The sequence below is a fragment of the Cervus elaphus genome, chromosome 11, assembly GCF_910594005.1.
Source record: "Cervus elaphus chromosome 11, mCerEla1.1, whole genome shotgun sequence".
Taxonomy (NCBI): domain Eukaryota; kingdom Metazoa; phylum Chordata; class Mammalia; order Artiodactyla; family Cervidae; genus Cervus; species Cervus elaphus.
Window position 1 is genome coordinate 18,773,576 of NC_057825.1, and position 27,981 is coordinate 18,801,556.

The 27,981-nt window shown below is 45.0% G+C and overlaps 3 protein-coding genes across 9 annotated transcripts in view; 2 read left to right on the forward strand and 1 right to left on the reverse strand.

Moving 5' to 3' along the window:
* CPSF3 (cleavage and polyadenylation specific factor 3) overlaps window positions 1-9,234 on the forward strand; it is a 34,799-nt gene extending 25,565 nt beyond the window's left edge. For all 3 annotated transcript variants that reach the window (XM_043917031.1, XM_043917032.1, XM_043917033.1), the window contains 5 exons: window positions 2,693-2,787; window positions 4,543-4,630; window positions 5,568-5,637; window positions 6,686-6,782; window positions 9,052-9,234. In XM_043917031.1, the coding sequence (XP_043772966.1) occupies window positions 2,693-2,787; window positions 4,543-4,630; window positions 5,568-5,637; window positions 6,686-6,782; window positions 9,052-9,153 (452 nt within the window). In that variant the 3' untranslated portion in view covers window positions 9,154-9,234. The remainder of the gene's footprint in view (window positions 1-2,692; window positions 2,788-4,542; window positions 4,631-5,567; window positions 5,638-6,685; window positions 6,783-9,051) is intronic.
* Window positions 9,235-14,757: 5,523 nt separating this feature from the next.
* IAH1 (isoamyl acetate hydrolyzing esterase 1 (putative)) lies at window positions 14,758-26,172 on the forward strand. 3 transcript variants are annotated; one of them, XM_043917039.1, is made up of 7 exons: window positions 14,784-14,887; window positions 15,731-15,817; window positions 16,924-16,976; window positions 21,687-21,835; window positions 23,967-24,128; window positions 24,728-24,849; window positions 25,755-26,172. In XM_043917039.1, exons 1-7 carry the CDS (start codon window positions 14,807-14,809, stop codon window positions 25,935-25,937), a joined length of 837 nt encoding a protein of 278 aa, XP_043772974.1. In that variant the 5' UTR covers window positions 14,784-14,806; the 3' UTR covers window positions 25,938-26,172. The 3 variants fall into 3 exon arrangements, with proteins under 3 accessions (XP_043772975.1, XP_043772974.1, XP_043772976.1); XM_043917041.1 differs by having other exon boundaries at window positions 25,777-26,172; XM_043917040.1 differs by lacking the exon at window positions 15,731-15,817 and having other exon boundaries at window positions 14,758-14,887.
* The window catches only part of ADAM17 (ADAM metallopeptidase domain 17), a 42,742-nt gene continuing 40,901 nt past the window's right edge, over window positions 26,141-27,981 (reverse strand). For all 3 annotated transcript variants that reach the window (XM_043917036.1, XM_043917037.1, XM_043917038.1), the window contains one exon: window positions 26,141-27,963. In XM_043917036.1, coding sequence (XP_043772971.1) covers window positions 27,613-27,963 — 351 coding nt within the window. In that variant the 3' untranslated portion in view covers window positions 26,141-27,612. The remainder of the gene's footprint in view (window positions 27,964-27,981) is intronic.

Sequence of the window (27,981 nt, forward strand, 5' to 3'; positions counted from 1 at the left end):
GATGGTCAAGCTGGTTTTAGAAAAGGCAGAGGAACCAGAGATCAAATTGCCAACATCCGCTGGATCATCGAAAAAGCAAGAGAGTTCCAGAAAAACATCTATTTCTGCTTTATTGACTATGCCAAGGCCTTTGACTGTTGGATCACAATACACTGTGGAAAATTCTGAAAGAGATGGGAATACCAGACCACCTGACCTGCCTCTTGAGAAACCTGTGTGCAGGTCAGGAAGCAACAGTTAGAACTGGACATGGAACAGCAGACTGGTTCCAAATAGGAAAAGGAGTACATCAAGGCTGTATATTATCACCCTGTTTATTTAACTTAAAAGCAGAGTACATCATGAGAAACGCTGGTCTGGAAGAAGCACAATCTGGAATCAAGATTGCCGGGAGAAATATCAATAACCTCAGATATGCAGATGACACCACCCTTATGGCAGAAAGTGAAGAACTAAAGAGCCTCTTGATGAAAGTGAAAGAGGAGAGTGAAAAAGTTGGCTTAAAGCTCAACATTCAGAAAACTAAGATCATGGCATCTGATCCCATCACTTCATGGGAAATAGATGGGGAGACAGTGGAAACCGTGTCAGACTTTATTTTGGGGGGCTCCAAAATCACTGCAGATGGTGATCGCAGCCATGAAATTAAAAGACGCATACTCTTCGGAAGGAAAGTTATGCCCAACCTAGATAGCATATTTAAAAGCAGAGACATTACTTTGCCAACAAAGGTCCATCTAGTCAAGGCAATGGTTTTTCCAGTGATCATGTATGGATGTGAGAATTGGACTGTGAAGAAAGCTGAACACTGAAGAATTGATGCTTTTGAACTGTGGTGTTGGAGAAGACTCTTGAGAGTCCCTTGGACTGCAAGGAGATCCAACCAGTCAATCCTAAAGGAGATCAGTCCTGCGTGTTCATTGGAGGGACTGATGTTGAAGCTGAAACTCCAATACTTTGGCCACCTGATGCAGAGAGCTGACTCATTTGAAAAGACCCTGATGCTGGGAAAGATTGAGGACAGGAGTAGAAGGGGACGACATAGGATGAGATGGTTGGATGGCATCACCGACACAATGGACATGGTTTTGGGTGGACTCCGGGAGTTGGTGATGGACAGGGAGGCCTGGCGTGCTGCGGTTCATGGGGTCTCAAAAAGAGTCGGACACGACTGAGCAACTGAACTGAACTGAGTATCTCTTATTCTTGATCCACATAAAATTCTAAAATTGATAGTAGTTTTTGCTTCTTGTATTTAAAATCCATTTCAGTTTACATAATTTTTATACCTAGTATACCTAAATTTTATAATGTCTTTTCTTTGTTCAATGAAAATAATTTTTCTGGTTCTATCAGTACAGATCTATAGACCAGGTTTTTTAAGAGTGCATGACCACTGCCCAAAGGTCAGTAAAGAGTAACCTCTTCTGTTTTCATATTAGACCATTTTTAATTGGAGACTTTTGTGGATGAACATCATGAAGGTCAAAGACTAAAAACGTGGGCTCTCTCTGATAAACAAGAGCTTCAAATTGCAAAGTTATACTTTTTATTAACATGTTCTTTGTAACTGACATAGTACAGTACTGCTAAAAGATGAACCAGTAAAAAGAACATCTTTTTTTTTTTTTAACCTCAGAACCTCATGTTAGAAAATAACACAGGCAGGAGGGGGGATCGGGATGGGGAACACATGTAAATACATGGCTAATTCATGTCAATGTATGGCAAAAACCACTACAATATAAAATAAATAAATAAAAAATAAAAGAAAAAAAAGAAAATAACACAGGAAGTTAATAAAATATGTCTGAAAGTGTTAAGTGTCAGCTGCTGAGCAGCTGAGCAGTCAACTGAGCAGTTGTGTCCAACTCTTTGCAACCCATGCACTATAGACCTCCAGGCTCCTTTGTCCATGGGATTCTCCAGGCAAGAATATTAGAGTGGCTTGCCATTCCCTTCTCTAGGGGATCTTCCAGACCCAGGGATTGAACCTGGGTTTCCCGCCTTGCAGGCAGATACTTTACCATCTGAGCCACCAGGGAAGCTCAAAATATGTCTGAATTAACCCTTAATTAAAAGGTTACTGGGAAGACCAGAAAAGCTTTATCTTAGACAATGGAATTTCCCTGTAGAACTATTAAAACCTGTTAAGACAGAAGGTAGAAGTGACGGTTCATGTTAAATATTAAGATGCTAGTTGCTGAATCTCTTTGTACAAACATAGATGTTTGACAGACATCAGTTTGCAATTGATAACATGTTTGTTCAAGGTAAATTGTATCTAGTTATGTGAACTTTTGTAATATAATGCATGTTGATCTCTTTCAATTGCTATTAGCAATTTATATAAAATCTACTTAACTATTTAAAGTCTGTCTATACACGTGAGTTATTAAATTTTTTTCATTGTATCATCTTATTTCAGCTATCTCTATAAATAAATAATTATGCTCTAGAAGATTATTTTTAATTTTTTATTATGGCTTTTTTCCAAAATTTTTTATATTTACACAATTTTTAAAGGTTGCTTTCCATTTATAGTTATTACAAAATACTGGCTGTCTTCCTCATGTTGTACAACACATCCTTGAGCCTATCTTATACCTAGTAGTTTATACCTCCCATTTCCCTGCCTTATATCGCCCCCTTCAGAAAATTATATACATCTTAACAGTTTCTTTTTTTTCAGGTGATGTGGAAGAATTAGAAATTCAAGAAAAGCCTGCTTTGAAAGTGTTTAAAAATATTACTGTAATACAGGAACCAGGAATGGTGATATTAGAAGTAAGATGAGATCATTTACCTAAACAAGGAGGGGGAAATGTTTTGAGTTCACATGTAATTATAGAGAAAATTGGGTTCTTCCAAGTCAGGAAAAAAAATTGTTGGAAAATATATGTGTGTATATTTTTCTTTGCAAGATCAGCTTTAAATATAGCATAGCTAGGCATTTTCTATATAGTTACAATAGCATAGACACTAATAAATTAAGACTTAGTATTTAGTTTGTGTAATGAGCCAAAGTCTCTCATATGAGTAAGTGTTAACTGATTTTGTGGTATCCTAGAATGTCTTCAGTAATATCAAAAGGTTTTAAAATTCTCAAGATAAAAATATAATTGTTACTTTAAAGCAAACAAACTTGTTACGCAGTTCTTCTTAAGAGGGTGGAATCCTGAAGGTTCAATTAGCAACATTAAAATGACCCAAATCCACAAAGGCTCGAAATGATTAATTTAGATAAATGTGGTTCCCACTGTATAATTTTATTTATTTATTTTTTATTTATTTTTACCCTCTGTTAATAACTTTAAATTCATACTGGTAGAATTTAGGACCCACACACAAATGACTTTGATGGTTCCTTTTCATAGGTTGTGAAAGTCACTCAGTCATGTCCAACTCTTTGTGACCCCATTGACTATACAGTCCATGGAATTCTCCAGGCCAGAATACTGGAGTCCGTTACCATGCCCTTCTCCAGGGATCTTCCCACCCCAGGGATCAAACCCAGGTCTCCCACATTGCAGGCAGATTCACTGTCTGAGCCACCAGGGAAGCCCTTTCATGGGTTGGCGTCTATTTAAAGAAGGATTTTCTCAGTGAGTCCTGGAACTGAATGATCCAGGAAGATACCTTGTCTGTTTCTCTGCCTCACGGCAGAGTGTAAATTTCCCAGCTCTGTGGTCTACCATTCTGTTTATACATACTACTTTTTAAACAAACAGAAAAAGATCGGTCAGTGCTGATCCCACTGCAGTTCTCTTGAATTGTATTTATAAGGCTAAAAGTAACTGAAAAACTGTCAAGAGAAATAGTTATCTATAACATGAAGTTATATAAAATAGTATATTCATATAAAGCATATCTGAGAAAGGGGAGAAGTTATTACAGACATTAATTTAGCTCTTGCTACTAAATACTATTAAGAGAATGCATTTTTTTATTTCCTAGAATTAACATGCCAAAGAAGATCTTCAAGGTAGATCTTCAACTGACTCTTATTGCTTATAAAAGTACTCTTTGGAGAGATAATAATAAGAGGCGGGGTGGGTGGGGGTCTCACCTAACCTAGTAGACAGGGAAGACTTTCTAGAGCATTGGGCACATGGCAGTGACAGAGGATCTTAGGCTTCATATGAGAGACAGAAGTAAATCTTTAAAGACGATACTGGCTGTGCTACTAAAATCTAGTGGCTAGAAATTTGAGTTTGAATCCTAAAACTAGCAATTAATTACTGTTTATGTTATCTGATGCAAATTACTTTTGAGTCAATTTACTCCTTTATGATGAAGATGTGAGTTGAATGAGAGGATGCCTATAAGACACTCACCACAAAGGACGTACTTGTTGTTTAAAAAAAAAAAATTAGAGAAGTCAGCATTATTAGTTAATTTCAGTAAATAATGGGTCAGTTGATTTCAGCGACATGCTAGAAGCGGGAGTCCCCCACGTACAGTCTGTGGATGGGTGGTGGTGATTGCGGTTTGTGGGCGTGGCTGGGCCGTACCCCACTAATTCTGCCTCTTGCTTTGCAGTGGTTGGCAAATCCTTCCAATGATATGTATGCAGATACAGTCACAACCGTGATACTAGAAGTTCAGTCAAACCCGAAAATAAGGAAAGGTACAGAATTACTTCATTTTTTTCAATTCTTTCATTTCTCCCATGGTTCTGTGAAATAAAAAGCAGAAAACAGTCCTCAAGAACTTGAAATCTCTTGATTGTTTCATTCCTGTAATTCAAGATATATGAATAACAGTGTATATTACTAATATTTTACTTACATTTTATCCTGAGTCTCCATTTGTGCTGTAAAAATGTGGTTGCAATTAACAGGAAGATAAAAATCTCTTTAGTAATAGTCCTCTTAAGAACAATCAGAAATTCCAGAATATTGCTGAATTGAGCCAACATTTCTAATATGAAAATATGCTGCTATATTCATGTCTAGTAAAACTTGTTAAACAAAATGGAATTTCCATTGGGTGCAGTTTTGCAGTAATTTTGTTTTCTAAGAAGCATTTTTTAATCAAAGAAAACACCCATAAAAATATCTTTGTATCATTTCTTCATAGTTTGATTCTATTTTATACATAATTCAGTATAACACATGTTAAGGTACACATGTACGGTGGGCCTTTGTGTTCCTGGGGAGGAAGCTATGCTTGAAACATTCTGGGAAGCCTCACATGCCAGCTCTATTCTAGAAGCACCTTCAGTGAAACACTCTGATTCTTCTATGATAGCATTTGCTCCTGTTTCATTTCTTAAGCTGCTAACACCTCAGTCTAGATCTGGAAACAGCAGCTGTCTCTGTACCTGCATGCATGTTCAGCCCTACCTGCCATTTATTTTGAGTCCCCTCATTCTGAGGACACATAAGAAAGCTACACATTTTCCTCAATTTACCTCCACAGGTAGATGCTGTATGTACGTTTGTCACTTAAAGGATTCCAGTTAACCATTTTGGTTTCTCAGCAACTAACTTCTGACTGTTGATTTGGAAATTATCCTAACCAGGAATATGGACATTGAACCCACCGTTGCTTTTTTCCCCCAGGTGCAGTACAGAAGGTTTCTAAAAAATTAGAAATGCACGTTTACAGCAAGAGGCTGGAGATCATGCTCCAGTAAGTGTCGCCTGATTACTGCTCAGCCGGGTAGTGACGCAGGAGGGAGGCGCTCAGTGGTGCCATCGCTGCCTGGCTGAGATGCTCAGACGAGGCCACCGAACTGGTCTGGTGCCTGTTTTCTATCAGTAAAGTGGCTTGAGCTGCTTCCTTCCAACTAAACACCGCAGCCACTGCTGACTGTAACTCACAGGAGGCCTTTGGAATTGATTTTAGAGGCCCAGAGAGCCAGTGGACTGGGGTGCTGGGATTTGAAGACTACTCCAGTGCTTCGTAGCTGTGGGGCTTTAAGCAAATCTGTGTCTGTTTCCCTCCCATCTGAAAGGGGCTCCTTACCAAAATGAAGTGAAGGTGAAAGTCGCTCAATCATGGCCGACTCTTTGCGACCCCATGGACTATACAGTCCATGGAATTCTCCAGGCCAGAATACTGGAGTGGGTAGCCCCTTTCCCTTCTCCAGGGGATCTTCCCAACCCAGGGATCAAACCTAGGTCTCCTGCACTGCAGGCAGATTTGTTACCAGCTGAGCCACCAGGGAAGCCCCCTTAGCAAAACACATACAGGTTAAGATAATGTATATAAAGTACCTAACACAGTGCCTGCTGAATGGAGCATTTTTAATAAACGATAGCTGTGTATTTTACCTGTCTTGTAAAATTAATAAAATACCTGAAAGTAAATATATCTCAGGGGTAGATGGGGATAAATGCTGTGGCTGACAGTAAAGACTCTGCCTGCAGTGCATGAGGCCTGGGTTTGATCACTGGATGGGGAAGATCCCCTGGAGTAGGAAATGGCAACCCACTCCAGCATTCTTGCCTGGAGAATCCCACGGACAGAGGAGCCTGGCGGGCTATAGTCCATGTGGTCACAGCAGAGTTGGACACTACTGAGCGGCTGACACTTTCACTTTTTGGGGGTAGGTATAAGTATTACACTTCACAACTACAGGCTATTTCCAATATTATTTTCACCAAAATATATAAAACTGTACTCTACATATTTATAAAGCATTTTCCACTAATAATGCATCTTTGTTTATTTTAAGGGACATATTTGGAGAAGACTGTGTTAGTGTAAAAGATGGTTCTATTCTTAGTGTCACAGTAGATGGAAAAACTGCTAACATAAACTTGGAGACACGGGTATGTAGCTGTTCATTTCTACATTTCAAGACATTTGGGGGAAAAAAGTGAAAGCAAAAATCTCTTACATTTTGGCATTTCCTTCCAGTTTTTTCCTACATTTTAAAAATTATGTTTGTGTTACCAGTTTTGCGTCCTTACTTTTTATTTCTCTTTTGTCATAAGCATTTTTTGCATGTTGCTGCATGGCGCACATTTCCCTTGTCTTTATTACGCCACTGTTTTCTATTTGCATAATGTGCCTTAACCTCAGCATTTCTCTAGTTTGGCGTCCAGTTGACTCCCGATTTTTCAGAGAAGTTGCTCTTCTGTTGGCAGCAAGATCCAAGTGATTTTTCCAAACAATGGGCTTCCAGAGTATAGGGCCTCCTCCCACCACACCCAGCAGATCTTTCAGGATTATGTCACAGGCAGAAATGAATAAGTATATCCTCCTTTTGGAGTTGTTTTTGAAGATTAAAACAGTTCTACTAAACAAATAACACTTTTGGTATTTCTTCTGTATAAACTTTGGCTGTTTAGATGTTTTGAAAAAACACTAGATTTATTTTACCTCAATAAGAAAAACCAAAAAAAGCTAAGAACCTAGAGAAGAAATATTGAGAGCTAGTAAACCTATGAAACAAACATTCAAATGAGATCCACTAATAATTAAAGGAAATACAGATTTAAAGCATGGGACGTCACTGTTTCTGTGCTTATATTGGCACAAGTTAAAAAGGGTGCTATGACCCAGTAACAGTGAAAGAAGCGGGGAACAGTGACGTCCAGGGCTATTTTGGACAAGGAGGAGGCTGGAAGTTGGGTGGTGCATTCTTTCTGCAGGGTGGTTTGGTGATCTGCATCCAAAGTCTTCAAAAAATAAATACTTTTATCCACAATTCCACTTGCTGGATTTAACCAAAGAAGATAATTAGGCAAGTGAGCAAAAGTATCTATAAAAGGATGTCTGTTTTAGCATTGATTATAACATAGAACGGAGAAGGCAATGGCACCCCACTCCAGTACTCTTGCCTGGAAAATCCCATGGATGGAGGAGCCTGGTGGGCTGCAGTCCATGGGGTCGCTAAGAGTTGGACACGACTGAGCGACTTCACTTTCACTTTTCACTTTGATGCATTGGAGAAGGCAATGGCACCCCACTCCAGTGTTCCTGCCTGGAGAATCCCAGGGATGGGGGAGCCTGGTGGGCTGCCATGTATGGGGTCGCTCAGAGATGGACACGACTGAAGTGACTTAGCAGCAGCAACAGCAGCATAATGTAGAAAAACTGCAAGAGACCTACATTTCCAAGAGTAGGATCTAATAAATAAAACAACTGAAAAAATAATGTGTGTTATACCCTTATAATGATACTATATGTATAGCCACTAGGAATGATTTATTAATGTGCAAAGTTGTCCACTTACATTATTGAATGGGAGGGGAAAGTTACAAGATAGCAAGTATGATAAATTATCCTATTTTTGTTTTAAAGGAATGTGTGTATAGCCAGAAGTCTAGAAGATTATATACTGAAAGGTTAACAGTAGTTATCAGTAGGTCATAGAATTAAGGGTGTTTTCATTGCTGAATTTTTACATAAGGGATATTTATTGTGTGACAAAAATTCTTTTAAGCAGCTTAGTAATTTGCAGTTAAGAAATAACTGGGAGATGACTGGGCTTCCCAGATGGCGCAGTGGTAAAGAATCCGCCTGCCAGTGCAGGAGACGTGGTTTCGATCCCTGGGTCGGGAAGATCCCTTGGAGGAGGAAACGGCAACCCACTCCAGTATTCTTGCCTGGGAAATCCCATGGACAGAGGAGCCTGCAGGATACAGTCCATGGACTCACAAAGAGTTGGACGTGACTGAGTACGCATGCACAGGAGATGATGAGTGAATAGAGATCAAATTTAATACCAGGTGTTGAGTAGATGACCGAATCTATTGTTTGCTCAGTATTTCAGTAATTTGTATTGCATAGACTAAATTCCTTGGAGTATCATTTGCTGGATCAAAACACAGGCTGTGAAGTAAACAGTTCTCTCAGCTTTCCTTGTATTCTTTTTCTCCTCCCAAGTTAGCCTCTAGTTAGACCCAGTCGTCATGCCATTGGGGATCTCTGCATCCAGCTGCAGGCTCACAGATGTGCAGTGCAGCCATTCTGGCTTTTGGTAATCCAGGCCCCACCCCCTTGGGAACCAGTTGTTTTTAAAGAGCATTAGTTTACCTCGTATATAATTCTAGACACTTGTGTTAAAAGGCATGTCTGTGCTCTCACTTTCAGACTGTAGAATGTGAAGAAGGCAGTGAGGATGACGAGTCCCTCCGAGAAATGGTGGAACTGGCAGCCCAGAGACTGTACGAGGCCCTCACACCCGTCCACTGACAGCCTCTCTCTGTCGGTGTTCAGCCTTTTGTAATGCCTGATTCTACTTCTGTTGCTTAAAATAAAATACATTCATTTCTCTGGGGTAGCCTGTTCACTTCGATGGCAACTGGCCTTTATCCCAGCACCTTGAATACTGCTAAATCACCACCAAATTTGTCCATTATTCTCGCACTGCTGAATAAACCGCTGTTATTGATTCTGCTTCTAGGCATGTATGCAGCTCCCTCGGGAACTTCAGATCTGTTCCCAGCAGCCGGGTCAGAATGTCTTATGTCCCTTTTAAGGAAAGGTAATGTGTGATGGTTTGAGTTTTCATTTATATCCTCTGAATTTGAATTACTAATTAGAGATTATCACTTAAAAGTTTTAAGCCCCCTTTCTATTCCTTCCCAATATTCTTGCCAAATTCGTTAATTTATAGTTTGTAACATCAGGACTTTAGAGATTCAATATTATTTTCTTTGTATAATTCAATTCAGAGATATTCAGAATAGAATTTTTGTGACTCAGGTTCAAGGGTTTTATTCTTATGTTGTTGAATTGTTTTATGCGTAAAGTAATCAGTAGTCCAGTTTCCTCAAGTACAAGTAATTCAGACTTGCAAGTAACTGGACACAGGAGTGTTGGGTGCCGTGTGCTGAGGGCTCAGGCCGGGGCTGCTTTCCCAGGGAAAGGGCCTGATTGCTCCCTCTGAACGAGAATGAGCACAGACGGGGGCCAGCTCCTCACGTCGCAGCCCAGCTGCAGAGCTGTGACACTCACTGTCAGGCTCAAGCCTCCACTCATCCAGTCACTGTTTAGTTCTTCCCTGTGCTTCCGTGGTACACGTCAGTGCCTGAATCTGAATTTTTGCTTGAAACAAAATACATCTATTTCTATAAGGTACTCTACTTTGGCCCAAACCAGAGGTCTAAGGGTCACCTTTTATAAGTGGCATTTAAGATTTTGTTGAGATAGATTTAAAAACATTTTTAAGTTAATACACACTTGTGTTATCTTTACAACCCAGGTCATATACAGCGAAAAGAGCAAGTCCTGTTTCCCAGTCCCTCCCCCTAAGGTACCAATTTCAGTTAAGGATGCTGAGCTGCTCTTGAATCTGCACTGTGGCTCTGAGTCCAGGTCATTTTCGCCCATCTGGTTCCTGCCACAGTGTTTCTTCTCTCCCTATGATTGATTCCTAAAATAACAGACCTGCCCTCAAGCCACCCCTGCTGGGAATCCTGCAGGGCTTCTTCACCTTAATTAGGGTGAAGTCCAAACCTTGACTTGGCCTCACAGGGGGTTCTCAACCCTGGCTGCACATTGGAATCACGTGGGAAGCAGTGACGCTGTGCTGATGCCCACATCCCACCATCTGCAGTGTAGTTAACTGGTCTGCAGTGATCTACTTCATCAGCACACTCTTAAAGCGCTCAGGTGATACTAGTTGAAGCCGAGAACTCCCAACCTAAAGACAGGGTCCCTGCCTGCCTCCAGCTCCAGCCACTCCCCCGACACTCCATGTCCAAGCCACGAAACCGACAACTTTTCTAACACACATGGCTTCCCTGCTGGTCTTCCCCTTAAGCTCAGTTCTTTCGGGACATCCTTCTGGCTCACTTCGATCACAACTGTCAAACTTCATGGCTATGACTGAGGTGACAAGGACTCTTCTTTGAGCAAACATGGGCCAGGCTCCTCTGTCTTCTAAGCCTCCACCTTGGGTCCTACTCTTAGCCCCTTTAGATCAGTTTTAGCGAGAATCCCACTGAGTCGGTTTAACAAAAATTCTTCACTATTGATCTAATCACCCAGAATAGCCACTCAAATTCCTCATCCTGATATCACCCTACCCTGCCTTCAGTGGGAACCCTGTCAGGGAGATTTATCCTCCCTCCTTGTGGTTTCACATTCACCTGACCCCTCCCCCTGCTCCTTGGCTACAGACCCCCACTCTTCTTTCTTATATCCAGAGTTTAGTTAGGTCCATAAATCAAGGTAAATTGGAAGTGGTCAAGCAGGAGAGGGCAACAATGAACACTGACATTTTAGGAATCAGTGAACTAAAATGGACTGGAATCAGTCAATTTAACTCAGATGACCATTATATCTACTACTGTGGGCAAGAATCCCTTAGAAGAAATGGAGTAACCATCATAGTCAACAGAAGAGTCTGAAATACAGTACTTGGATGCAATCTCAAAAATGACAGAATGATCTCTGTTCGTTTCCAAGGCAAACCATTCAATATCACAGTAATCCAAGTCTATGCCCCGAACAATAATGCTGACGAAGCTGAAGTTGAACGGCTCTATGAAGACCTACAAGACCTTCTAGAACTAACACCCAAAAACGATGTCCTTTTCATCTATAGGGAACTGAAATGAAAAGTAGCAAGTCAAGAGATACCTGGAGTAACAGGCAAATTTGGCCTTGGAGTACAGAATGAAGCAAGGCAAAGGCTAACAGAGTTTTGCCAAGAAAACACACTGGTCATAGCAAACACCCTCCTCCAACAACACAAGAGAAGACTCTACACATGGACATCACCAGATGGTCAATACTGAAATTAGATTGATTATATTCTTTGCAGCCAAAGATGGAGAGGCTCTATACAGTCAGCAAAAACAAGACCGGGAACTGACTGTGACTCAGATCATGAACTCATTGCCAAATTCAGAATTAAATCGAAGAAAGTGGGGAAAACCACTAGACCATTCGGGTATGACCTAAATCAAATCCCTTAATGTTTATACAGTGGAAGTGACAGATAGATTCAAGGGATAGATCTGATAGAGTGCCTGAAGACCTATGGGTGGAAGTTCATGACATTGTACAGGACGCAGTGATCAAGACCATCTCCAAGAGAAAGAAATGCAAAAAGGCATAATGGTTGTCTGAGCAGGCCTTACAAATAGCTGAGAAAAGAAGTGAAAGGCAAAGGAGAAAAGGAAAGATATACCCATTTGAATGCAGAGTTCCAAAGAATAGCAAGGAGAGAAAAAAAAAAAAAAAAGCCTCGCTTAGTGATCAGTGCAAAGAAATTGAGGAAAACAATAGAATGGGAATGACTAGAGATCTCTGCAAGAAAGGGCAGACATGGTAGGGACCTAAGAGAAGCAGATGATATTAAGAAGAGGTGGCAAGAATACACAGAACGATACAAAAAAGATCTTCATGACCCAGATAATCACGATAGTGTGATCACTCATCTAAAGCCAGACATTCTGGAATGTGAAGTCAAGTGGGCCTTAGGAAGCATCACTACGAACAAAGCTAGTGGAGGTGATGGAATTTCAGTTGATCTATTTCAGATCCTAAAAAATGATGCTGTTAAACTGCTGCCCTCAATATGCCAGCAAATTTGGAAAACTCAGCAGTGGCCACAGGACTGAAAAAGGTCAGTTTTTATTCCAATCCCAAAGAAAGGCAATGCCAAAGAATGCTCAAACTACCGCACAATTGCGCTCATCTTAAACGCCAGCAAAGTAATGATCAAAATTCTCCAAGCCAGGTTTCAATAGTACGTGAACCATGAACTTCCAGATGTTCAAGTTGGATTTAGAAAAGGCAGAGGAACCAGAGATCAAATTGCCAATATCTGCTGGATCATCGAAAAAGCAAGAGAGTTCCAGAAAAACATCTACTTCTGCTTTATTGATTATGCCAAAGCCTTTGACTGTGTAGATCACAACAAACTGGAAAATTCTGAAAGAGATGGGAATACCAGACCACCTGACCTGCCTCCTGAGAAACCTGTATGCAGGTTAAGAAGCAACAGTTAGAACTGGACATAGAACAACAGACTGGTTCCAAATAGGAAAAAGTATATAGGTGACAAAATGATATATATATCATGCAAAATGCTGGGTGGGATGAAGCACAAGCTGGTATCAAGATTGCCAGGAGGAGGAAAAAAAAAAAGATTGCCAGGAGAAATATCAATAACCTCAGATATGCAGATGACACCACTCTTATGGCCAAAAGCCAAGAACTAAAGAACCTCCTGATGAAAGTGAAAGAGGAGAGTGAAAAAGTTGGCTTAAAGCTCAACATTCAGAAAACTAAGATCATGGTATCTGGTCCCATCACTTCATGGCAAATGGATGGGAAAACAGTGGAAACAGAGACTTTCTTTTGGGGGGGCTCCAAAATCACTGCAGATAGTGACTGCAGCCATGAAATTAAAAGACGCTTGTCCTTGGAAGAAAAGTTATGACCAACATAGACAGCATATTAAAAAGCAGAGACATTACTTTGCCAAAAAAGGTCCGTCTGTTCAAGGCTATGGTTTTTCCAGTGGTCATGTATGGATGTGAGAGTTGGACTATAAAGAAAGCTGAATGCCGAAGAATTGATGCTTTTGAACTATGGTGTTGGAGAAGTCTCTTGAGAGAGTCCCTTGGACTGCAAGGAAATCCAACCAGTCTATGCTAAAGGAAATCATTCCTGAATATTCATTGGAAGGACTGATGCTGAAACTGAAACTCCAATACTTTGGCCACCTGATGGAAAGAACTGACTCACTAGAAAAGATCCTGATGCTGGGAAAGATTGAAGGCAGGAGGAGAAGGGGCTGACAGGATGAAATGGTTGGATGGCATCACTTACTCGATGAACATCAGTTTTAGGAAGCTCCGGAAGTTGGTGATGGACAGGGAGGCCTTGTGTGCTGCAGTCCACGGGGTTGCAAAGAGTCAGACACGACTGAGTGACTGAACTGATGAAGCCTACCTCTGTCCCCTACTGCAAAATCCCACCAGAGTCCTTCCTGGGTAGTCTGCTATACTATCTTTAACAAATGTCTTAACTTTTTTTTTTTTTTTAACCTGAGGTCAAAAGGTTGGATGCCTCATTCAATTAACAAGGGATAGCTGTGATGAATGAATCCCTTGGAAGTCCTTGCTATACCGCTCGTTAGTTCTTCAAACGACTTGCCATTTGCTCAAACACCTGAACCCACCTTCGCGGGGTAGATGTTGGATCTGATTGCAGCGCCACATCGCTCTTTTGGGGTTGTCTTCCACTCGCAGAGCCTACACTGGATACTAGCCAGAGGGCGGGCGGATGCAGCGTCGCCTCATCTGTCTCAGGGAGTCAGTGGGCTTCCGGACGACAGGGTCGCCACGCGCCCCGCATCTAACGGCTCGGATAATGGAATAAAAAGCTAATGAATTTCAGGAGGCTGAGTTTTGTAAACTGACAAAAATGTGCTCTCCAAGAAGCGACAGCTAGCGCATGTCTTAAAAGTGACCTCCAAAGAAGCATCCGCCTGCAATGCGGGAGACCTGGGTTCGATCCCTGGTTTAGGAAGATCCCCTGGAGAAGAGAAAGGGAACCCACTCCAATATTCTAGCCTGGAGAATCCCATGGACTGTATAGTCCTTGAGGTCGCAAAGAGTCGGACACAACTGAAAGACTTTCACTTGGTCTGCAAAGGAACCCCGCTCCTGGAGCCCCTAAGGGACCATCCAGGAAGAAGAGCCAACCAGCAAATACCTGCTGGCGAAGGCTTCGGACTGCGCAGGCGCCTCGTCCTCCCGCCCGCCCCATCCCCGGCTGCTCGCCCCGCCCCCCGCTGCTCGCCCCGCCCCCGCTGCTCGCCCCGCCCCCCGCTGCTCGCCCGCCCGGATATCCGGCGTGGCCCCGCCTCCCGGCCGTCGGCATCATGGCGTTATGCGAGGCTGTGGCGAGCGGGAGTCCTCTCCTCTGGCCTCGGGTTCTGCTTTTCGGAGACTCCATCACTCAGGTGACCGCCGCTCGGCCCCGCGTCCAGTCTGCGGACCCCGGCTCGGCCCCCTCGGCCTCCCCGCGCCCCCTGGGCCTGCGGCCCCGGCCGAGAACCGCGGGCCTGGCTTCTTGGCCTATCCGTGGCTCCCATTTCCCCCGACTGTCCCGGGGTTGCGGGGCCGCCTGCCCCCGCAGCCCGCCGCCCCCAGGCCGGGCGCCTCCGAGGCCGGCAGCGTGGGCCCCTTCGTGACACCGCGCCGGTGTCATACGGTGTCACGTATGGTATGTCATGTATGTATGTCACATACATACGGTGTCACGGCTCATTTCTCGGCCTGGGAGTGACGGCCTCGGGGGGCGGCACGGCCTCGCAGTACTAGACCCCGGTCTCGTTGAGTCTTAGGGAGCCCGTTTGACAAATGAGACCGTGTGCGGGCGCGTTTAGGGGCTCGTCCGGGCCGCCCCTGGGCTCACTTTTTTTAAAATTAATATATTTTTTATTGAAGGATCGTTGCTTTACAGAATTTTGCTGTTTTCTGTCAAACCTCAACATGAATCAGCCATAGGTATACATGTCACCTCCCTTTTAAACCTGACTCCCATCTCCCTCCGCATCCCACCCCTCTAGGTTTATACAGAGCCCCTGTTTGAGTTTCCTGAGCCATACAGCAAATTCTGAAAAGGGACTTTTAAACTCGCTCACAGCAGGAGCAGTGCTCTGTAGCCCAGAGCTTCCCTGGGCCGGTAGCCTGCACAGGTCCCAGGGTGGGGCTAAAGCACTTTCTGCAGTTTTGTACTTCCTGTCAGCTCCATGCAGAAACGCTGGAACCAGTTCACCTCTGTGCTTCCTCTGATGGAACAGGTTGATCCAGGAAGAGATGCCTCCAGGTGTTACAGGGTTCTTGGCCTTTCCCTAATCAGTTGGCAAGAGACCAGTCAAGGAATTCAGGCAAGGCTTGGTTGAAGCTCCTGGGGCCACATGGAGGGAGTGAAAACAAGTAACATGTTCCCTTGCTTGCTCCCGAAGGTGGGGCAAACTGGTTCCTTAGATGGGGTGAGGGTAGGTGTGTTTCGGGTCCCGAGGCGGGGTGGCTCAGGTGGCTTGCCCCCCCCCCCCACAAGTGTGTTGAGTGCAGGGGGCACTGGGCAATACCATGCTTTTGCTCGTAACACCCCGCTTTTGTTCCCAGCTCTTCAGAAGTGGCAGTTGGGTTTTTGTTCTCTTTGTATCTTGTCCATAACTGGCCCCACCTTGGCGTGGATGCAGCCATTTTTAGCCCCTTACCGTGTCTTTTTATTTTGTTGCTCCCGTGTCCAGAGGCATACACTGCAGCAAAGAGCCAGATCATGTTTTTACCCAATATTATTTCAGCTCTCATCAGAGGAAAAATAAATGTTCTTAATTCAGGGAAGGAGTTCATTTTAAAAATGACCCTCTTGCGGCTTTTGTTTCTTATTTTTCTCACATTCAGATATGACTTCTTAAACCAGTTTTATTTTTAGGCTTCTAAGGACTTTCCAAATTCCACAAGGGAATGTATATCAAAAATACTCTGAGTTCTCTAATTTCCTTATTAATTCAACTATGGTGAGATAGTGTAGTGTGGGTTTCATTTCCTAACTAGACAGTTGATTTTATTTCTTGTACCTCTCAAGTATCTTTTCTAAATAACAGTGACTCGAGTATAGGTCTCAATAAGATGCAGCTGGGGACTTCCCTGGTGGTCCAGAGGTTAGGGCTCTGTACTTCCACCACAGTGAGGGTGTGAGTTCACTCCCTGGTCAGGAAACTAAGATCCTACGTGCCTTATGGTGTGGCCAAAAAATAAATAATAAAATGCAGCTGCCTGGCTCAAATCCTGTTGCCAGGCAAGACCCCTCACTTGCAGAGTACTGCTGCAGTTTGCAGCTATGGTAATCCCTGAAATGACCTCGGAGCAAAGTGAATGGTGCAGACCAAGAAGTCAGAGAACGCGCAGAGAGAACAGGACAGGGGCTGCTGAACAGATTGTCCTGATGACATGGATAAGTAGTAACCGGCTTTTCTTTCTTCAGTTTTCTTTCCAGCAGGGTGGATGGGGAGCGTCACTGGCTGACATGCTGGTCAGGTGAGAATAGTTTCTAGATTGGTGCTTGAGTGCTTATTGATGGAGAAGAGAGGGAATGATAGTGCCAAACAGTAAGTCCCTCCTCTCTCCCTCTTTTCGGCCTTTCCCAGTTGGTGTATGTAAAGGGGTGGGGGAGGGGGGATAGCACTCAGGTTCAGTTAAAACTTGGCCACTGCATGAAACCGAACCCTCAAAGTTGTGAAAAAATGTATCAGGGGTTTGGATCTAAAACATATGGCTATTCACTATCTAAACAAGTTCTTTTTCACTTATGGTAGATACGACCTAAATAATTAGCAAGGAAGTCAAATGAAATAATACAAAATATGTCCTGAAACTACAGTTGGATTCCTTTTTGGGTAGAGACTTTTTTCCTCCCAAATTCACTTTATAAAACAGAAAAAAAAAAATATATATATATATATATATATATAGCAGAAATAGTGGGGGTGGGGAGAGAAAAAGAAATAGTGATGATTTTGACATTCCATTTGCCAGAATTCATTTAAGCATATGCTAATGGATTATTAAAAGGAAAACATGTCCCAGTTCAAAGGTTAAGAAATATTTAGAAACATTTCCACATTAGAAACAGGAGACACCAGGATTTGTGGTTGGGTTTCGGTAAGCTGATCATCAGTTTGCTTTTTCCCCTTCAGAAGAAACAAGCTGGGTGTCTGCCAGCTTTTACTACTTGATAATTTTCTTCAGCAGTATAACTAACACTCCAAGAAAATATATTTAATGTAATTTCTGAATTTGAACTGTGTTTTAAAATGTCTTCATTTCTTCTTCATCCCCTAAACCAGAAATGAAAAAAGTGACCTTCCAGCTTTCTCTACTTACAAATGCTTTCTCTGTTTAAATTGACTTAATCTAAAAGCCCAAAAGTGTCGTTTCATTCCTGTTTTCTCTCATGTAAGAAGGGTAGGAGGGTCTAATAGCTAACTTTATTGAGTGCTTACCAGGTGCCAGAGAGGTTAAAATACTTCATGTTTATTATCTCATTGAATCTTTACAACTACCGCGTAGTACAGCTGGGGAATTCTCCCATCCATTTGGTGCTGAGAAATCTAGGGTGGAGAGAGGTAGGTGAGGTCACCCAATAGCAAGTGTCAGGTGGCGTGGCCTTGAGCCCAGGCTCCTCCCCTCTGGGGACAGTGGGGACCCTGCTTTCCTGTTGGAGGGTGAGTAAGCTACTGGGTGCTGCTCAGTCAAGAACCTGGCTTGTAAGTGCTCAGCAAATGCTAGCTTTTGTTTTTAGTAATTCAGTACTTGTTAAATTGATCAGTTAGCCTTTTCTGATCAAATAGAAGATACTGAAAAGAATAGTCATTCCAGTCATCTGAAACTCTAGAAATGTCTGACCAATAAATGTTTTCTGAATCGTTTTAGTACTAGAATCTGGTCGGAACTGTTTGTTTACTGATGTGATGGCTAAGTGAGTGAGTGAAAGTCTCTCAGTCGTGTCCGACTCTTTGCGACCCCGTGGACTGTATAGTCCTAGAATTCTCCAGGCCAGAATACTGGAGTGGGTAGCCTTTCCCTTCTCCAGGGGATCTTCCCAACCCAGGGATTAAACCCAGGTCTCCTGCATTCCAGGCGGATTCTTTACCAGCTGAGCCACAAGGGAAGCCCAAGAATACTGGAGTGGGTACCCTATACTTTGACCAGGGATCTTCCCGACCCAGGAATCGAACCAGGGTCTCCTGCATTACAGGCGGACTTCCCTCGTGGCTAAGACGATAAAGCGTCTGTCTACAATGCTGGAAACCGGGGTTTGATCCCTGGGTCAGGAAGATTCCCTGGAGAAGGAAGTGGCAGCCCACTCCAGTACTCTTGCCTGAAAAATCCCGTGGATAGAGGAGTCTGGTAGGCTACAGTCCATAGGGTCGCACTGGACATGACTGAGGGACTTCACTTTCACTTTTCTTTACCAACTGAGCCATGAGGGAAACTTGTGATTGTTAAAGACCATTTAATTAGAAGCTAGTTAATTTTCAAAACTGAGAGTAATTGTAGGGAATTCCCTGCTGCCCAGGACGCAGATTCAATCCCTGGTCGGGGAGCAAAGATCCCACAAGCCACGCAGCCAATAAATAAAGAAAATTATGTGTATTTCTTAAAGATGAAGTTGTAGACCATGTATGGATATGTCACATTTTAAAAGCATCTTGTGACAGAACAAAACTGAGCGGCTGTGGCTGACCCACAGGGAGGCCTGTGTGGGCTGAGATCTCCCTGATCCTGGCTCTGCCCACAGAGCCTGCCTCCCCTGGGCTCTCTGACCTCAACCAAGGCCACGAAAGCCTGTTGTGAACGAAAATACCATGTGGAACAGAGACTAGAAGCTTGGCAGCAGGGGTTCCTCATGTGGGCGTCCTGAGCCCACCTTCTCCCAACAGGCAGGTCCCTGGAGCAGCCAGGAGGCCACGCGGGGAGCAGCGTGCCCAGCGTCAGAGGCGCCGTCTGCTTCACGCCGATGTCCACAGTCCCGGCCCGCCCTCCCTTTCTATAATGCTCCTTTCCGTCCCACCGACAACTGCCCCTTGGAAGGACACGTTCTGTCTTTAGCCATTTGAACACTTGGTGTGAATGTTTTTTGCAGACCTAAGCCCGGAACTGATTTGATTCAGTTAAAACACTGAATTAACTTACCTAACTTCCAACTCTGCACATTACTAAGAATCACCTTGCTGTAACTGCCCTTGTGTACTGCCTGGATGAGCGTGCGTGTGCACTCTTGCACCGGACTCTACGGCCCCATGGACTGTAGCCCACCAGGCTCCTCTGTCCATGGGCTTCTCCAGGCAGGAATACTGGAGTGGGTTGCTATTCCTTTCTCCAGAGGATCTTCCCGACCCAGGGATCCAATCTGAGTCTCCTGTGGCAGGCTGGTTCTTTACACTGCGCCCCCTGCCTGCATGGAGAGCAATACACTTAAAATAAGAAATGGAGTCCCATAGGGACATCTGAAGTTTTAGTTTTAAGTAAGATCTTTGTATATTCAGTACAAAAGCATTTTAACAATTCTTAAATCTACTTAAATGCTTTTGAAATTTATTGATATGTTAATATTTTGAATAATTCTTTTAGCCTCTGAACTTAAATTCCTGTTGTTAGCCAAGAATTTGTGTGAAAACCTTGCTTAATTTTCCAGTTTCTTTAGCTATTTGAATAACATGGGCACTATTGTGTTAGTCAATCCAGACCTTGGATATTCCCCTTTTAGACAGGAAGTGTAACAGTTTCAACCCTGGGCCTCACTAGCAGTTTTTTCCTGGTTCCCAGCCTTATTATGACTTTTTTTTTTTTTAATCTATAATGGCTGGCATTTATTGAGATCCTTATATAGATAGATCTGGCCACTATGTTTTAGTCGTCAAGTAACCTAGCAAATGAGGTATTAGTGTTCATCTCTCAGTGGTGGGGAGACAAGCCAAGGGAAACTGAGTGGCCAAGGCACCCTTGCTGGTTGGGGCGGCGAGGTCTAGCCACTGGCCGCTGCGTCACTGCCACACCACGCGGGCGGGGGCGGCTCTGCCTCTTGTTTTTTAAGTGCAGCAGGGACTTCACCACTGGATGGATGTGATACAGACTACAGACTTACCAAAATTCTAGAGTGCTCCCCTGTCAAATATTCTCAGTGGAGGCTTTAGAATGGCTAGTCAGTTTTTTGCAATCATTACACACCAAGACACAAGACTCAGAAATAAATGTCCCTGAATTTCTGTTGTCATCGCTCCCAAGACTCGCAGATGCTGAGCTGTCAGGGCAGAGGCCCTCCTCCTCTCTTGGGCCTTTGGTGCCCCAGCTTCTCTGCTTAGTTGCTTACATGTAAGAATTTGAACCAGACAACAAAACTGACCACATCAGTTTGCTAAACCACAAACTGAACTCTGAGATGCATTGGGGAAAAAAATTGTTTTAATGAGTAACTGGAAACATCTAGAGCTTCCCTGGTGGCTCAGAGGTTAAAGCGTCTGCCTGAAATGCAGGAGACCTGGGTTCGATCCCTGGGTCGGGAAGATCGCCTGGAGAAAGAAATGGCAACCCACTCCAGTATTCTTGCCTGGAGAATCCCATGGACGGGGGAGCCTGGTGTGCTACAAGTCCATGGGGTCGCAAAGAATCGGACACGACTAAGCGACTTCACTTCACTTGAAACATCTACAAACCTACCAAAGGTCATAGCTACTCAGTGTTAGCTCCATTTCCATGGTTGGTTTTTTCAGCGTTCCATATAGTATTGTGAATCAACTGGTTTAAACTGAAACACAACTAATCTACTGAATCAAAACCATGGGGTGATAGTGATGGTGGCAGTGTCGTTGATGACCTGAACAAATGCCCCCACTGGTGGCTGCTGTAGACAGCAGGGGACACATGGACAGTCTCTGCCTTCTGCTCCTTTTAAAAGCGCCCCACCAACCAGACATGGCATCAGCAAGTACGTACAGCCCCTTTGTCTGTACTTCACAACCTCTGTCAGGGAGGCCTGGGCAGACTTCCCTCGGTCTCGGAACCAGGAAGGAGTCTGACGTGCCTCAGTCAGGCCCTGCCCCAGTCCCACACGGTGAAGCCCAGGCAGCGTCAGCCACCGGGCACTGCCCACCTCCTCACAGACACACCCCTTCCCTCACCAAAGCGTGGCTGCAGGGGGCTGGAAACAGTTCTCTGCCCACAATTCACCGTTTTTTTTCATTTCAGGAAATGTGACGTCCTGAATCGTGGATTTTCAGGTTACAACACCAGATGGGCCAAAATTATCCTCCCCAGACTCGTCAGGAAGGGGAGCGGGCTGGACAGCCCAGTGGCTGTCACAATTTTCTTTGGTGCCAATGACAGTGCGCTCAAAGGTACAGCCACTTGTGTTTCCGTAGTCCGTTTGTCACTGTTTTCTGTTACAGCCAACTTAAGTTTCTGCACTTTTTTCAACTGTTTTCATTATCTCACAGGAGGTAGTTTTGCCAAACTTACAGTGGGTTCCCCGAGTTTACTTCCAGTAATTTCTTCTGTCTTTAATGTCAGTCAGTTTTACCCCCGACTTCACAGAGGCCTGAGTCCATGGCAGAACTGCAGTTTCTGGAGTTTAATGCTTTTGGACTCCATCTGGCCTGCGCTCAGTTCCTGAGGTCCCTCTTTAGCTGATGCAGTTGGCAGGAGAGAGCCCACTGTAACATGTCGAGGTGCGACTCACACTGACGGAGGAAGGGCCGCTCTGGGCAGCAGCGCGGGAAGCAGGTCCGAACAGGAGGCGTGTCTCCGTATTTTTGGAAGAACTGTTGCCATGACTGGAGGCACAGCTGGCCAGCGCAGGCCCCTTTTCCTTCCCTGCTTGTGAAAGGAGGGCCCTCTGATCAGAGTACCTGAGAGGAGCAGCAGCTTCCAGAGGCTTCTCTGGTGCCCCGCCCCTCTCCACAGCGCAGGTGGGGCCCTCAGGTGAGGCTGAGAGCAGGGAGGGGGCAGCTGCCAACCGTGATGAAGGCTGCTTGCGCCTGTGAGGTTATAAACTACAGGTGTTGGCAGAGACTGGAAGTGCTCTCCGTGAGACAGAAATTTCCCAAAGAAGGAATTTCTTTCAATTCAGGCCAAGGAAAAACAAGTATGAAAACAGTGGAGGAAATTGCCAAGGAAAAAAATATAGATTTATGAAATAAACTTAAAATAGCCTATGTCAAAAAAAAGAAAATGAGGAAAGGAAAATTAAGGAAAATATTTGCAAAAGCATGACGACAAAAGGTTAATGTTTTTAATGTAGAAATCAATCAGAAAAATATTCACTCCAATATTTAAAAATGGGCAGAGGCAGGAACAGATGGATCACAGCAGGAGAAATGTAATAGGCAGTACATGTTTGAAAATGTAATGCCTTCTGTCACGCACAAAATGAAAACTGAATCAAGGAATACTGGCGTTTTGACTCACATCATTGGGTTTAAGCAGCATTACTACAGCTGCCAAGCATGGAAAACAGGTGCTCTTGCAGGACCGGAGGAGGGGTGGGGACAGGGAGGACTTGAAATCTTTCTGGAAAGCTCCCATCCAGACCCCCCTCATCTAGAAACCTGGCCAGCCAGGTCCATGTGCAGAGACGTCTCTGCTCTGTTATTTACAACAAAACGTTGGCGGGCTGCACAGTGAGGAAGTAGAAGCATTCACTGTGGTCACCCTACAAGCCAGCACCAGGTTCCTGAGGACTCCTTGTGGACACACATGCTTATAATGTATGTTTAAAGAAAAACAGTATGAAAAACAAAAACACAGTATGGTCATTTATCTTTAGTGTGATCTTTTTTTTTTTTTTTTGAAGTATACATATCGGCTTGGAAAGGACTGAAAAGAAATATGACCAAGTGCCCACACTGGTTTTCTAGGGGGTAGGATCATGAGTGCTTTCACTTTCCCCCTGAATTACACTCTGTGGGGTTTGCAGAAAGCCTGCAGCGAGCCTGTGAGCCTGTCTGGGAGGAACCCTCGCAGTGGTGACAGCTGTGGCTTCGCTGTCACTGAGCTCCCTCCCGGCAGGCCCCGTGCTGTGAGTCTTGACCCTTGCTGATGTAACCTCACAGCAACCCCATGAGCTCCACCCTGTTGTCACCCCATTTTACCAGCAGGAAATGGAGGGCAGGAAGGTGGGTCATTTGTCCAAGGGCACAAGGCCAACCAGTGGCAAAGCCAGGCTAGAACCTGGGCAGGTTCCCTCCACAGCTCGGGTCTCATTTACAAATCCAGCCTATTGGGTTCATGACCACAGAACAGAAAGCAGGAGAGGCAAGCGCACTTACAAGGCTCCAAGCCAGGGCTGCTGAAGTCCGTTTTATGAAGAACCCCGCGCTGGAACTCTTCCCCCTTCCCCGCCCTCGGTGCCACACAGTTCCCTGGTGACATCACGATCGGGGCCCACCTGTGAACATGCATCAGCCTGACCTGTCACCCCTTAAAACAACCCTGCTTTGGGGCTGAAGTGTCTGTCTCCCTCCCGAACAGACGAGAACCCCAAGCAGCACGTGCCCCTGGAGGAGTTCGCGGCGAACCTGAGGAGCATGGTGCGGTACCTGCAGTCCGTGGACGTTCCCGAGGGCAGGCTCATCCTCATCACACCACCCCCGCTCTGTGAGGCCGCATGGGCGCAGGAGTGCCTCCAGCAAGGTGAGAGTGGGCTCCCGGACACAGGGCTGCGTCCTCTGGGGTCTGTAACTCCTGCTTTCAGTCAACAGAGGTCACAGAAGAGCTCCCATCATGTTTCCTGTTGACAGAAAGCATGTAGGGGCCAGCCCTTTGCAGAGAAACTGAGTGAGCACTGTGGTCTCATCCGGCTCTCACTTCCTCTGGTTCAAAGTTGACGGGTGGCTCTTCCCCCGTCCAGCAGTGGCGTCTCATTCCATATGCCAGTTCAGGCATGTGGGCCCTGCAGTCTTCCCCACACACCCCGCGCTGGCCCCCAGACTGACTCCATCCACCTCCAACCAGGGCTCTAGCCAGGCAGCTCAGGTCTCCCCGCCTGTCTGTCTGGTGTCCCCTAAACGCCCTTCATGGCTCCATTGGCCTTGGTTCCGTGCTGGGGAGCGGGACACGCGTGACCTGCGAGGCCCGTCCTGTGTCCCCTGAGCCCCATGGTGGGCCAGCTCGGGTCCGTCAGCAGGTATACCCATTACCCTGCGCTGAGAAGCCCTCCAGGTCATAGGACTTGCACAGAGGGGCCAGCTCCTGGGTCTGTTGGTTGCACCTGGATTTTCTTTTCTCAATAGGCTGCAAATTAAATCGCCTGAACTCGGTTGTTGGTGAATATGCCAGGGCCTGTTTACAAGTAGCCCAGGACTGCGGGGCTGAGGCACTTGACCTGTGGACCCTAATGCAGAAGGACGGTCAGGTAGAGTGGAGTGCACAGTCCTGGCGGGGACCTGGTGCAGAGGGTCGGATGGGTGGTCCTCTCCCCCGCTGGGTTGGATTGGATGCGGGGGAGGACCTGGAGAGGCTCCGGGAGAGCCTGTAGTCGCAGCGGCCCTGGCTTGGCCATGTTCTCTCCCTGCATTCAGCAGCTGGCATCATGCTCTGGGAACCCCTCTGACAGGAGTTGGCATACAGTGAGACGAATGAGCAGTAAATGGTCAGATGGCGTGAGAAAGTACTGCTGCTAGAGAAAAGGGGCCAGCGGCTCTCAGTGCATCACGTCCAAAAGAACTTTCCAGGGGTCTAGAGCTGGGAAGGTCTTCCTTGGCAGTTACCTGCTCGGACTTCATCAGAGCAGAGAAAACTAAGGCCCAGGAGCGGTGTAGCCTGCAAGTCCTGAGCCAGCTCCCGATTCTGCCAGGCGGGGCGGGGCTCAAGCAGAGGGGGAAGACCCCTCCCCAGAGGGGAAAGGGCTCCCATGGTCAGTGTTCCTGAGACCGGGGGCCAGGGGGGGCTGGACTCTTGGCTGGATGGTATAGATCGTGCACCTGTCAATATAATATCCAGACTGAAGAGTCAAGACAGCTCAGGGCCCAGTGTGTCCAGCTGTTTTTCACGAGTTTCACTTTGTTGATCCCAGCCGAGTGCTGTGTTCACTCACTGATCTCTTCTCCCATCTGCTGAGCCGGAAGGACGCGTCAGCTCAGGTGCTCTCTCATGCTGTGAGCTTGGGGCGCTCCGTGTGTCCTACGTAGATGGTCGGGGCCTCCGCAGAGGACGGGGGGCCTGGGACGAGCTAGGGCAGCTCCAGAGGGCTGCCGGTCAGGCTGGGGACCCGCCAGCAGACCAGCACACGCCTTTAATCGAGTTCTCTCCCCCTCACAGGACTTTTCCTCTTATTTGTCAGATGGACTACATTTATCACCAAAAGGAAATGAGTTTGTATTCTCCCATCTCTGGCCTTTGATAGAGAAGAAAGTCTCCTCCCTGCCTTTTCTGCTCCCCTACTGGCGAGACATAGCAGAAGCAAGACCGGAACTCAGTCTCCTGGGAGATGGGGACCACTAGTCACTGAGAACCAGGTCCCGCTGTCTATCTACAGAACATGAAGTCGCTGGTGCACAAAGACACCAAGATAAGTGGCCAAATGATTTTTTTTTTTTAAACGTTTCAAGTCTTTTGCTCATGACTTTGGAACAAAAAGTACTATCTGCCACCAATATGAATAAAATCATTAGAATTTTCTTAGGACACCTTTGTACCTAGGTACATCATGTTTTGATAATAAATATTTATTGATTGATGCAGGTGTCATCTGTGCCACAGCTACAAAATATGCCCAGAGCAACTTGTTAATAAGTGGAAAAAAAGATAGACAGTTTTGTTTCTTAAAAAGTCACAATTTTATAAAAAATGGTTTTCTTGCATTCACTCATACATACACCCACACACCCCACTCACCTTCTATCCGATTGCAGAAGTGTAACTACAATGTAAGAATATCATGACTAGTTAAAGAGAGCAAATACCATAAGGTACAGGTTCAAGTATTAGTGTAACAGGTATCTGCGTAACAAACGTCCTTAGGAAAAAGGATATGATTTGTCACAGGTTTGGATGATTGCCCTCAAAACTTACAAGTTATCTCAGTTAAAATGTGTTGGCTGGTGAGCACATTTCAGTACTTAGCAGGGGAAAAAAGCTTTTAAAGCAGATCAGAATTCAACCTGATGGTTTTTATCCTTCACATAGTGAACGCAGACGTTACTGAAGCACTAGATCAAGAACGAACACAGGTGAATACCAAGGATTTTTAGAAGTCAGTTGTGTGGGAAGAAAGCCCCAGGCCAGCACATCACACCCCGTTCCTTTGGCAAGAACCATCTCACATACCCTCTTGGCCACTAGTGTTTGAGCAGAGGCAACCATACTCTTACTCTGAAGTAGTTCAGGTTTCTGAATGGCAAATGTTTTAAGAGCATGGTAACAGTGCTGATACATGAAGATACAAAACAGAAAAACTGCCCAAGCTAACTAGGGTCCAAAAACAGTTGGGAGGATTTTGTAGATTCATTTGGCTGTAATTTGTAACCTTCACTATAAGCTAGATTGTTTTAATTCTAGAAATTAGAAATTCTAACAATTTAGAATTACATATTAACCTAACTAACTTAATTCCCTTCTTCTGTTACAAGTTCTAGGTATTACCTAGAACTACCTAGAAACAGAACCCACATTTTGGAGATAATGTATAACTTGTTGGTTTTATCTCCCTTTGTCTTGAAGGTAAAAAGGAAATCTGTGTCCTGTTACCCTCACACACAAACCACTACATGCCTATGTTCGCCAGGTCATTACAGTGTATTTAAAAAAGAAACTGATCATCTCCCTAATCAGTGCTGTTCTCAATGTAAAAAGTTTAATTTACAAAAACGTAAATATTCATAACCTAGTCCAGCCATAGTTTCTGCTTCTGCACCACAGGTTGAAAGATAAAGATCAAAAAAACTAAAACCTGAAAGCCTCAAAGTAAGCCAGATTCACCTTACCTCTTCAAAGGAAAAGGGCCTGACCACACCAGTATTACATATGCAAAGGAAGTCCAAACACATGACCAGCATCTGCTGTGAAGTCACTTCCTTATTTCTCTCAAATCCTCACAAAAAATATGCAGTGATTTGAGGTCAAATTCATAAAAAATATTCTGTCCACGAAGTCAGAGAGCCCAGTATGCGGCTGGGAACTAGCACTCGGTCTCCTTGCTGTCCACGCGGTTCTGACGCTGCAGCTTGAAGGACGAGGCCTTTTCACTTCTGGTGACCGGATGATCTGTAAGGTCCTCGAACGACTTGGCGGCTGCACTGCTATTTGGGAAGGGATCCTTCTCAAAGCCATCCTCGTCGGCATGCGAGTCTGTGCTGGGGTCCTCCTGGATGGTGTCCATCCGCTGGTGGTCCAGCTTTGGGGCCAGGGGTGCGGAGGGCACGGGGGGCATCACTGGGGTGGGCTGCAGGCGACCAGGGGTCTGGGGCGCAGGAAAGGGCTTGATGATGCGCACCGATGCTGAGTCCATGCTGCTCAGCATCTCGACGTTCTGGAGAGACACGGGACA